The sequence below is a fragment of the Crassostrea angulata genome, chromosome 8 (assembly GCF_025612915.1).
Source record: "Crassostrea angulata isolate pt1a10 chromosome 8, ASM2561291v2, whole genome shotgun sequence".
NCBI classification, from domain to species: Eukaryota; Metazoa; Mollusca; class Bivalvia; order Ostreida; family Ostreidae; genus Magallana; species Magallana angulata.
In genome coordinates, this window is record NC_069118.1 from 24,193,005 (window position 1) to 24,204,891 (window position 11,887).

Here is an 11,887-nt window from a genome sequence, read left to right on the forward strand (position 1 = left end):
TTAAAATTTCCTGGATCGTTTTGGAACAAAGAACTGCAAGCTCGTTACGGACAAGATTAGCCTTTCCCCTAAAACTTTCCGTTACCAACAGCTATTATCATATGAGGAAATGATCGTGTAATTATTGATGCTGTTCCTTATTATCAGAGACAATGGCTGTTCGATACTGCCATTTCTGAGTATTCTCTTTTCAAATATATTTCCATAGACAAAATATTGAAATAAAGGAAACGGGCTCAAGAGTACAATGTTTAGTATCAAAGACTTCATAATCTATTAATCAATAAATTTTACGAGTATTATTTAATCAATTTATAAATAGATCGTTAACGTACATGTCTTTCCTCCAAGTATTATGCGTTAGACTTTCAACAAAGACTGCACGAAATGAAACCAGGTACATGTAAATGTATATATTCATTTATTAAACCCAATGAAATAAAAGTTTAACGTTCGTTATTTATTATACTCGTAATCAAAATACTTCATTGAGAATGAGACCTTCCTGTTTGGATTCGAACTATTTCCTGGTATCGTTATGCTGATCAATTTCATAAATCTGTCTAGATCGCCATAACTATCATGCAAACACACAATAAAAAAAGGATGATTAAAACTTGTGTGCTTAGAACTATAATTCTTTATCTCTCTATCTGTTGTGTCCACAGTGATTCATATGGGTTCGTATCAAATTTTTCTTAATGTTCATGCAAAATTTAATAAAAGTATATTTTTTGGAATAAATGTTGTATTAATAATTTTTCAATATTTGTCAATTCATATAGAATGAAACCAAATGGAGATTGTTTATTTAATTCCTACAATGATGGTGATCTATGCAGAGGTATGTTTTGATTAATCGAAACATTTAAGTGAAAGACTTTATGTCAGAAAGTAATAAACATAGAATGTCGCTCCTTTAAAAATTTTTATTGGAATTGAAAATTATCTTTTTTTATTCTGAATGATAATTAATTATTATCACACGCTCCAGTGGAGTATTATTTTTTGAATTGATTTCAAAGTAATTTTGATTTTTTTTTTATTGTGCAGATTGTCCGTCAGGCTATTCCGGAAAAAACTGCACTGATAAGTGTAAACATCCTACGTTTGGACTTTTGTGTTCAGAAACATGTAACTGTCAAGTTTGCCATCATATATTAGGTTGCATTTCAACTGCAGTAAACACAGGTAAATGTATGTAGAAATAGTTTTTCGGTCAGTATATTCAGATACAGAAGTCCCAAATGTTTTTTAAACAGGTATGAAAACAAGACCTACGGCAGGTGTTTGACTTTTGTTCTGATTTAAAGGTGATTTTCTTCAAAGGCACAATTTCGTTTTTATTCACAACTTTTTAATTATGAGTTTGTTTTTTTAAAAATCCAAGCTCTTTTTATGATAACATAATTTGGAAATCTTCCGTATAAGAGAAACAAATCTATACTGTTTGTGCAATGTATTTCCTGATTAAAGATAATTTTCCTGACATAATAATGTGATTCTGATTGCCATAACTGCTACGTTATTTTGGGTAACAAATCGAAAAATAAAGTTAAAAAATTTAGTAGAGTACACCTTGTTTAAAAACATTATAAATTCTAACACCACCAGTTTTTGCTGGGTTTTTTTAGCAGATGCATCAACCAAAGCGCTCACCGGGACATCATTCACCTTTACAGGTATTCCACATGAGCTTTTCTCATAATCTACATCTCAAGATCCGATTGACGACACAATGCCCTTCTCGGCTCAATCTGTTGAAGACCCTTTTGACCTTGCATACTTGCCCCTCACACATGTACCAACTGAGGACTCTGGCAACCTCTAAAATGTCGCTTGCCTTTTCCAGAGTAATTATCCCCCAGTTAGGTGGAGTTAATTTACTTTACCGCAAGAGGTACAACCCAGTCCCTGTGACTGCCTGTCCACTGTTACCATGCGTACTTGCCTGCTACATTGGTCATAGACTTGATGGCTGAGCTGGTACATGTAAGTATTCAGTCAGTGGACTGCTTCATGCACAGTGGAAGGGGGGACTTTCTATCAACGTCCTGTCGAATCTCATGTCCTGGCAACCCATTTCAAAGCGCAGGACTGCCTGCTCCTGTAACACCTTTCCCGGGACGTTTGTCATTAAAACTCTTTGTGCAATTTCCATGATTACCCCGCTGCCAGAATAACTCCTGTGACACCTTTGTGCTGCCATAAAACTTAAATGGCCTTAGGTTCCAGGGGAATCCCTACCCTCATGTGAGCTCCCCGTCTGAGGCAGAGAGGTCTCGATAGTTACCTTCAGGATGGAAGGGCCCCTATCACTATACAAAGGTTTCCCCTAACTTTGACCTAAATATATTCCAGCCTGACTGACTGAAGCATAGATATGCAATCAGGGGGGTGCACTTTCCCATTCTTGTTAAACTGGGATCACAGCAACAGTTACTAAGAGTGTACATGTCAGTTGTGTTTCTTGTTACACTAGTGTCACACAAGTCAGTAAGGGGGGCGGGGGGGGGGGGGGGTTCTCTCCAAGGGAAATCTATTTGGGCAGATCTAGGTAAGACACGTGTACATTGTCGTCCTCCCATGTATAAGCCTTTGATGAGAGAAATTGCCTTACAATAAGCCTGACAACCCGATAAGCAGTTGTGTCACTTGGGTCAAAGTTGACTCCTAGGCCCTGAGCCTGGCCATTAGCACAGGACCCCCTTTAACAGTCCCCACATCCCATGCATGTGTATCTCCAGCTTAGTCTGTATCCCTAGCTGCACTGCCACCATTACACCCCTGAGGAAAGACACCTCTACCTTCCCAGCATCGATACTCTACTCTGGTGGCTCAAATGCAGAGAAAGAAATGCAAAGCTGGTCACCCCTGTCAGTCCTGAATCCCTCCAAGGCAAATGTATCCCTCTATTAGGTCTCTGCTAAACCGCCCGGAATAACTACCTTGCCCTCTGGGACACCCATGCCACTCACGAACAAGGAACTCTTCCTACCCTGACTACTTGACCCTAACTCTCCCTCCATTTTCACAATACACGCACACATTCACAATGCACTGTCCATCTACAACAATAACATAACACCAAAGTAAAACCTACCAAATTCAACCATGGCCGAACTGCGTTGTGTTTTCTACTCACCACGTTGGTCTAAAAAGACCGTTAAGATACTAAGCTTGCAGTGTCAATAAAGTGATTTTGCTATCGACGAAAACAATAACAAAAAAGGGGATGTCTTCTACCAGATCTTGATACTTTATTTCATTCGTCTGGTAGGCCTCCTCGCATCTCTCTTCCCATGGGACCGAAAGTCCCACCATGATTATTCTTTTGCCTTCGTGGGACCTTAATACAATGTCAGGACGCAAATTGCTGACGATTACGTCTAAAAAAAAAACCAGCCGTCATCCGAGGTATGCCTGCATCTCCCATGATGTTGCTGATTCCAAGATGGTTTCCTGTTCTGAAGTTGTCTTGACTGTTGTTGGATTGCCTTCCTTCACAAAGTTAATATGTTTACTGTCTTTTTTTGCCCTTTCTTCTTCTTCCGTATCTTTTCTATGATGTCAGATATCTCTCAGTACATGGGCATGTCTCCATCTGTACCTTCCTCATGTCAAGGAGACATTACATGATGATAAGATGTGTTCCAGAGTGCCTCTCTTTCCACAAAGATGTGGACTAATTAGTCAATTAGAGCACCCAGAACATACCGGTATGTAGTGCCAATATTGTTCTTTTGCGCAATTTGCGGAAGTTGTTCCTTAGAAAATGTAAATGCAAATAACCAGGACTGTGAAAGAGTTTAAAGTAAAAACCTTTAATGAGTAGATGGACGGTCTAAAACCATTCATTTCTTGTTATTTATGAAAATATCACACAGACGTTTGCTAACGTTGAGAATTCTTTACCATATTATACTTTTATATCAACTTGTACCATCTGGTACCATTAAATTTTGACAAAGTTATAAGAACCTACTTTTAATTTCTTATTTTACGTGAGTGTACTATCCTGCGATTTCACTTCTATGTCTTAATGGCAAGAATATAAAATCACCAGCACCATCTTTTTTCCAGAATTTAACAAAGTTCAAAACGGTCTGAAAAAAAAAGCAAATCTTAAAATCCGTGAGGATAGATATAGATTACTCGCTTAGTGATTTATAGTATTATATTGTTGTTAATTAAAGAATTGTTTTCAAATATTTGGATTAGTTTCACTTGTGCATTTATCATTGATGCTGTTATAAATATCACATTCCACGTGCCTGCACTCTTACTTGCTAAATCTACAAAATATAATTCATATTGTATTTTGCTAAAAAAAACTTGCAACAGAAGTATTAGCGTAATTCACTCTAACTATTAAAGTACGTTTTAATAGTTATATACTGCAATATGCATTTTTTTTTCATCTCTTGATAACATGTTTATCAATATTAAATAATTTTTAAAAAATAAGGGAAAATATTTGTAGTTATAAGATGTGATCATGCAAAAATACTTAATTGTTGTTTGTGTTTGTTTAAGGGGGTTTATTCTTCACTGTAATTTTTTATATGTAGAGAGTTAACAAAATAGTTAAATGCTTTCTGTTTAAGTTATACTTAAAAAAACCTTTAATGACATAGTTTTAAAAAAACATTGCGTAGGAAACTGTATATTGTTTTGCTTTGCAATGACAATAACAGGTTACAGGTAAAACCCATGTGACACTATCAAAATTTTCTTTGTATTAATTTATTTTATACATCGTATTATCGAACAGTATGTTAAAAAAAACCGATTCTTTGGTACCTTCTCCCAGTTAGCTTTTCATTTTTACTCGTCTGTTTTACCTAATATGAATTCTTTGGAAACTTCATGGTATCAATTCAAAATATCTAATGAGAACAAGAAATAAAAACGATGTTCAACGGATGTCATAAAAAGGATAATGTTAATCGATGTATATGCATAAATGTTATATTCACAGTGATTTGTTTGCATTTGTATTAAAATTCGTTTTCTTAATGTTCATTCAACACATAATATTTTGATTAATGATGTATTAATGACTTTAAATATATGTCAATTCATATAGAACAACCAGACGGAGAATGTTTGTACAATTCCTACAAAGATGGTGATGTGTGCAGAGGTACGCTTTATTTTATCAAAAGGTTTCAGTGAACGACCTTAAGTAAGAAATAAATGTTAATACACTGACCCGTCTTTGAAAATTATTCTTTAAGTGAAAATTGTATTTTTTTCTGTTGTTAAGATTGTCCGGCAGGATATTTCGGGAACAACTGCACTGATAAGTGTGAACATCCTGCGTTTGGATTTTTGTGTTCAGAAACATGTGAATGTCCAGTTTGCCATCATATTGAAGGTTGCATATCGACAGCAAATTCAACAGGTAATGTAGAAGTAGTTTGTTTCTAAGTACATGTATATACAGTAACCGAAGTAACAACTATTTTTTCCACATGCATGAGCAAGGCTTATGACACGTTTTTGTTTACTTTAGTTATAATTCAAATGGATATCGTTTTGATATTTTAGAATTTTTTATAAACTTTTTAGCTTCTTGGTTATAAACTCACATAAACATTACTACATAATGTATAATCAATATGTAAACAAAGCACGTGTCTTGCCAACAATTAATCTACCAGATAATTGGCGGATCGCGGTATTTTGATTGACATGTCACGTTAGCCAATGAAATGACGCAGCTCAGTATCCAAACACGCGCCTCCATTTTGCCCGACAACTTTTATTATTGCTGGACTTCAAAGACTGTCTGATTACACTGATAATCTGGTTAAACGGTGTTGTTGGAGTACATGTAACACGGACAGCAGGTACCCGAATCGTTTTGTAGGAGGGATACGATTCATTCCTTTTCCTAAACCATGCAGGCAACTAGAAAAAGTGAAGAGGTGGATACGGTTGTGTGGGAGGCGGCCACACAACCAGTTAAACGAAAGCATTTTGAACGAGAGAGGAAAGCCAGACACCTATACGTTTGTTCCAAGGTAATTTGCTGAAAATATTTTTTAAATGGGCTTAATAAATGCTTTTATTTGTAGAATATGTATTTTTAATATATAGCCCGAGATTCCTTTTAAACCATCGTGTGTACGATGCAGGGATTACAGTAGGAGTATTCTCGGATTATCAACATTATATCCATCAGTATTAGCCATGTTATTCCATGCCTACGATAGCTAGATTTATAACGGAATATAATTTGAATCAAAAAATTCTTGGAGCATATTAAATACTATCCATGCATAACAATATGATTTCCGGTCGATTTGGAGAGACAGAGAATGAGAAATACTTATAATAATGAAATGAAGAGAAAGAGAGATAGAGAGAGAGAGAGATTACTTATAATGAAGCTATACATATGATATAAATGTGTAATGTCCTGTTATTCGTTATTATTCAAGAAAAAACCCCAAATATATATTTATTTAACATATAAAGTAATAAAACCACAATAACTTACACTTAATATGTGCATCGATTAGGATACTAGCTTTTATCATATGCATAGATGTGTTATCAAATTATAAATACAATGTTACTCTCACCATTATATAGTTCATAACTATACCTTTTTTATGTTTTTACGTTTACGTTTTATGTTGATAGAAAGTTCATTTATTTCATATGTTACTTCCAGTTAAGTATGTGTTAAAAGGGAAATTGTCATTTCACTTAGCATTTCATTGATGGAACACCAAGAGACAGGTGTCCAGATCCAATATCGTTAGTTGCTACATGTACCAGCTATGACTCAGTGACCCCAGCCCGAAAACCACCCACCAAAAGAATGCATGCTTGAACAGTTACTAGAAATGCTTCTTGTGAAAGTACATATTCATCAAAGCGACAAATTCTTGCAGATACTTCTGCTATTGAGGAAATTACTCAACATATACTTCATATATATTTTATTAAAAAGGCATTTTATTGCTTTTCATTTCAAAGTTATTGTAAAAAATTTTGTTTCAACTTTAAGGAAAGACCAGAATATGAATGTTGGATCCAGTGCCGTGCCAAGACCTTTAGAACCTCCAACTCAGCCTGAGTGTTGTCCATCTCCTTTTGCCACACCATTTGATAGTTCATGTTATACATGTATCCCCATCTAAACTGAATTGTTTATTCAAAAAAGCAGAGTTTTACATATGTTACTTATCTCACCTTTTGTTTAAAACAAAAATCTTATTAAAGTAAAAATAAAGTTATTTTATTTGCATCTAGACATACTGATTCAGTTTTGTACAAAATTGTAACAAACTAAGTTACTCAGCATCATTTTTTTGCACAAATGGCTAAAAGTGATGGATGTAGAACTCGGACAATTTTCTGACCAAGGCATCCATAGTGGGCCCGTGGGGATAAATTCGTTCCACATAGAAGTCTTGCTTGGTGTATGTAATAAAATTACAAAAGGGGCTCCACAAGAAGTTGACCCTGGATTTGATACCAGTGTGCATGACTGTGTAATAAAGAATACAAATAACCATTTTTTTTTTTTTTTGGAGGAAAAATCCATTTCTTGTTTCGCAGGCTTCACAAATGGACATGTCTCTGACAGAGTATGGACATTTGATTTCATTTATAGCTGTTGTTGATTTTTCACACATAAGGCCATCAGGTGTTGCACCGAGTAAAGGCAAATCTGGGTAGACTGTCAAACCAACTTCATGAAGATGATTTCCTGTATTTCTGATGTACATTTGCTTTGCAACAATTTCATTAGCTTTACCATATGATGTAGATGAAGATGAAAACTCTTTTTTTGGAAAGGTATTTTTCACGAAAGTTTCATTAATGTCCTTTTTCCTTCTCATCATGAGTCCAAAGTGGAAGCAGTCACATTCTTACTTCGCTCCGTGTACCATCTCGGGTCAGAACTTTGTAATCGAGTTGAACGTTCTTACTCATTGGCATCACTTTGAGTTATATTAAGATTGCTCTACTCATGAGCTAGTTGCTCCACACTCTGGAGATCACAGGGGGCTAGGGCCTTTGGAAATTCTTTTTCTCCACAACTCCATGCAGCTCGGGGATTTGCGATTGGCTGAATCAGTGGTGCCTAAAAATAAAGTTGAGATATTTGATAAAATAGATCTTTAATAAATTAGTCTAAATTGTCAATGTATCTCTTTGGAAATTTTAGCTACAATGAAATATTCAATTATATATTTAACTTTGTATCAAATTATAAAAACATGTGTTTATGAAATGCAATTCATAATTATAACCCTTTTGTATTTTCAAGATGGTATGGTAAAACGAAAACTTTTGGCTGTTGTTGCGGAAAACAAAGCGTTGAATGAAGAGAGGGAAAATCTGCTTCAAAAATATTCTAACACTCAACAACAGTTTCTACAACTACAAAAATTACAGGAGAGATGTTTTGGTTGTCACAAATTAAAAGAAAAAGACTACAAATATTATACTGGGTTTACAAAGAAACAGTTTGATGCAGTGTACATATTTTAAGTCCCAACAGATGAAGACCCCAATAAAGTGAAGTAAAACTGTAAAAGGTTCCAAATGCCTATCAACAACAGACCAACTTTTACTTGTTTTGATTAAGCTCAGACAAAACTTTGATTTTCAACACATTTCTCATTTGTTTAATATATCTTCACAAGACTCTAGTGCAATATTTACTCAGTGGATAAACTACATGTTTTTTAGACTTGGTAGTTTAGATATCGTGAAACTTTGATTGAAAATATGCCAGAAGATTATAAGAAAGAGTTTCTAATTACCCTTGTCATGATTGACTATACAGAACTTAGAGTACAAAAACCAAGTTCTCTCCTTAAACAAAGCAAATGCTATTCTGATTACAAATCGAGTACAACTCTGAAAGGACTGGATGTGATCCACGAGGCTCGGTAATGTTTACTTTCATGTTATTCATCGGTTCTATATCTGATAAGGACATCACAGAGGAAAGTGGCTTTCTCAAATTACCTTCAGATCTTATACAGAGTGGAAAACTACAGAATGGGGATGGGGTAATGGCTGACAAAGGGGCCCATATAGAGGAAGAGATTGCAGCTGTTGGGCTTAAACAGAATATTCCACCTTTTGAATCCTGTGCATCACAGATGAAAGCTTCTGAAGTTGCCAAAACAGTTAAAATAGCTAAACACCGTGTATATGTAGACCGTGCTATTGCTTGTATAAAACAGTTTATAATCTTATCAGGAAATATTAGTCTTTCTTTTTTATTAATTATTGATCAAATACTGTTGACATGTTGTTTGTTGACGAACTTCATGAATTTTTTGATTTAAGATTAAAATACTGATGAACCTTGATTCTTGTCTTGCTTTATTATGTGAAATTAGTATATCAAATTTTTAATTCTTGTATAAAATACTCACATGATAACTAAGAGCTGAACCAACAAACTGTACTCCAAGTGGTGTATCTACTGTACAGTTTGCTTTTGAAGTAACCAGATATGAATTGGGGCTTTAATTTGCTTTAAAATTCTAAATTTTTCAATATCATCTATATTGATGTCCGTCTTCCTGAAAAAAAACTTTAAGAAATACACAAATATTTATATATGTACTATATATGTACTTCTATTGGTTTGTGATGATTCGAACAGTTCGAGACTAGCACCAGCACCAGACAGCTCAGTTGGTTGTGCGCCTATCTAGAGAATAATGCTGTCCATATTTCGAATCCAAGTTTGGACTGTCGTCATTATTTCTCTTATCTTGAAACAGGTTAAAATATTTCCTGAACTATTCATCTTACTTAAATATCTTGACATCATCTGATCCTTGTATAAATTTATATATTAATTTATATATACTGAATTTAACATACCATCACATATTAAACCTTTTTTGAAAATCAAAACATACCTTGTACATGCGTCTAAAGATATTTATCTAATGTATCAGTGACAGACTTTCCTTTACTTTGTATCAATGTACGATGCGATAACAGGCTTCCTTTTTCTAATAAGATTTGTTGGACGTGAATTATCATTTTAGACACTGGTTCAGCTTTTATTTTCTCCCCACGAGGTTTTTCCCACTGCTGTGGCAAACTGGTTTAAGGGGGTTCTGATGGTATCTCTTAGTGCGCAGAGATTTTCCACTTCTCCAGTGCATTGATTACAGCTAAGACTAGCGCACATTTTCCAGACACCCTGCATAATGTATATTACTATTTATCACTAACATTTTATGTGTATCAATAACTATGCCTTATATTATACATGTATGACACAACTCTCTCTCTCTCTCTCTCTCTCTCTCTCTCTCTCTCTCTCTCTCTCTCTCTCTCTCTCTCTCAGATTCAACAAAAAACAAACCCAATCTTCATGTTTGAAATACTTTATGCAGATTTCCTTTGAATGCTGATGCCAACTGCATGCATTAACTTTAAAAAAAGAAAAAGTAACAATGAACTGAATATGATTCTAACATCAACATTGAACAAAAACATTTGAACATGTCAACAACAACAAATGAACTTTGAAACAAACAGTTTACATACTCAGCTTGCAACTGCAAGGTGCATCGTTGAAACTCTTCCCGGTGATTTTAACGTCGAGATTATCGGGATGGGGATCATTGCTCTTTTTCTGACTTCTGAATATTTTAGCGGTAATTTGAATGCTGTTTTCATTTTCTCCTCTAAAAATTTAAACAGATTTAATGTATGCATCTTCTACAAACGCATCAGCCCTTTGCTTTTGACGTAAAGTCGGCTTATAATTCAGAAAAGATTGCGAAAAGTCGTCCGGGACGTCCTTCAAGGAAATATCGCCCGCCATATTGTTTACCTTCGATGTCGGGCATTTCACTTCTTAGTTACCATCGTAACGATGGGCGGGGCTTAAGCGCGGATCTGCGATCCTCCAATTACAGACTGTTTAAGCTCTTCTCCTAACTGACGATCTCCATTTAAGATTTCTTCGACAAGTAGAAACTCAATGCATATATTATTCATTATCAGCGTATCATGAGCGTTTTTTTTCCATTTATTTTCTTAGTAGATTTTGTTCAGGAAAACAAAACAACAAACCGACCAGAAAATCAACCAGAAAAATTGCCGAATTCAAGACTTATGACTCGGGAGATAATCATATCAACTGGAGTAGTGATTATAATTGTTTTACTAATTGTCATCCTATTCACAATGTGCAATGGTTTTACCTCAGCAAATGTAAATGGGAACTGTCATTGCTGTGAAAAGGTTCAAGTGGACAATGTTTATTCTGAGATCAGTTGATGAAGGATCTAAAAAGTCAAATCCATCAACTTTCTTACTCAAAAGTTATCCCACTGAAACTTATTTGATTTTACAAGGGTGGACTGAAAGTTCTATATGATTATACAGATTGATAATTCAGAAACAATTCAAATATGATTACGTGAAATAGTAACATTAAAGAACAAAAACAAAACCACATAGTGGACATTAATAATTATCTACTGTGGAATCATTAGAATTCGAGGTGGTTTAATTTTCGTGGTAATCGTTGGTAGCCATCATTTCCGAATTTTTCCTAATGAAACTGAAAACCAACGTGTTCACTAAATTATATCCTCACGAAAAAGCCAACAGCTCACAACCAACAAAAATTGGCCACCACAAAATTAAATAATTCCACAATATATCATATTGTATTTTTACACAATTCGCTACCACTGATGTTGGTGACAATGTTGTAAGGAACTATCTGTTGAGGTTAATAATAGATTTTTGTCGGCTGTACACTGTTCAATGATGCCGGTATGATAACCACATTCCACAAATATGTGCCCTTTTACTTTTAAAAAAAAAAATTCATACTGATCTAGAGATGCTAAAATAGTCTACAACAGAG

The 11,887-nt window shown here is 34.8% G+C and overlaps 1 protein-coding gene across 1 annotated transcript; it reads left to right on the top strand.

The window, feature by feature from the left end:
* The first annotated feature begins 606 nt into the window (after positions 1-606).
* Positions 607-11,437, top strand: LOC128161619 (multiple epidermal growth factor-like domains protein 11). The gene is made up of 7 exons (XM_052824932.1): positions 607-680; positions 786-844; positions 1,054-1,191; positions 1,635-1,682; positions 5,090-5,146; positions 5,270-5,407; positions 11,054-11,437. The coding sequence occupies exons 1-7, from the start codon at positions 607-609 to the stop codon at positions 11,287-11,289; spliced, it is 750 nt and encodes a 249-aa protein (XP_052680892.1). The 3' UTR covers positions 11,290-11,437.
* Positions 11,438-11,887: the final 450 nt, after the last annotated feature.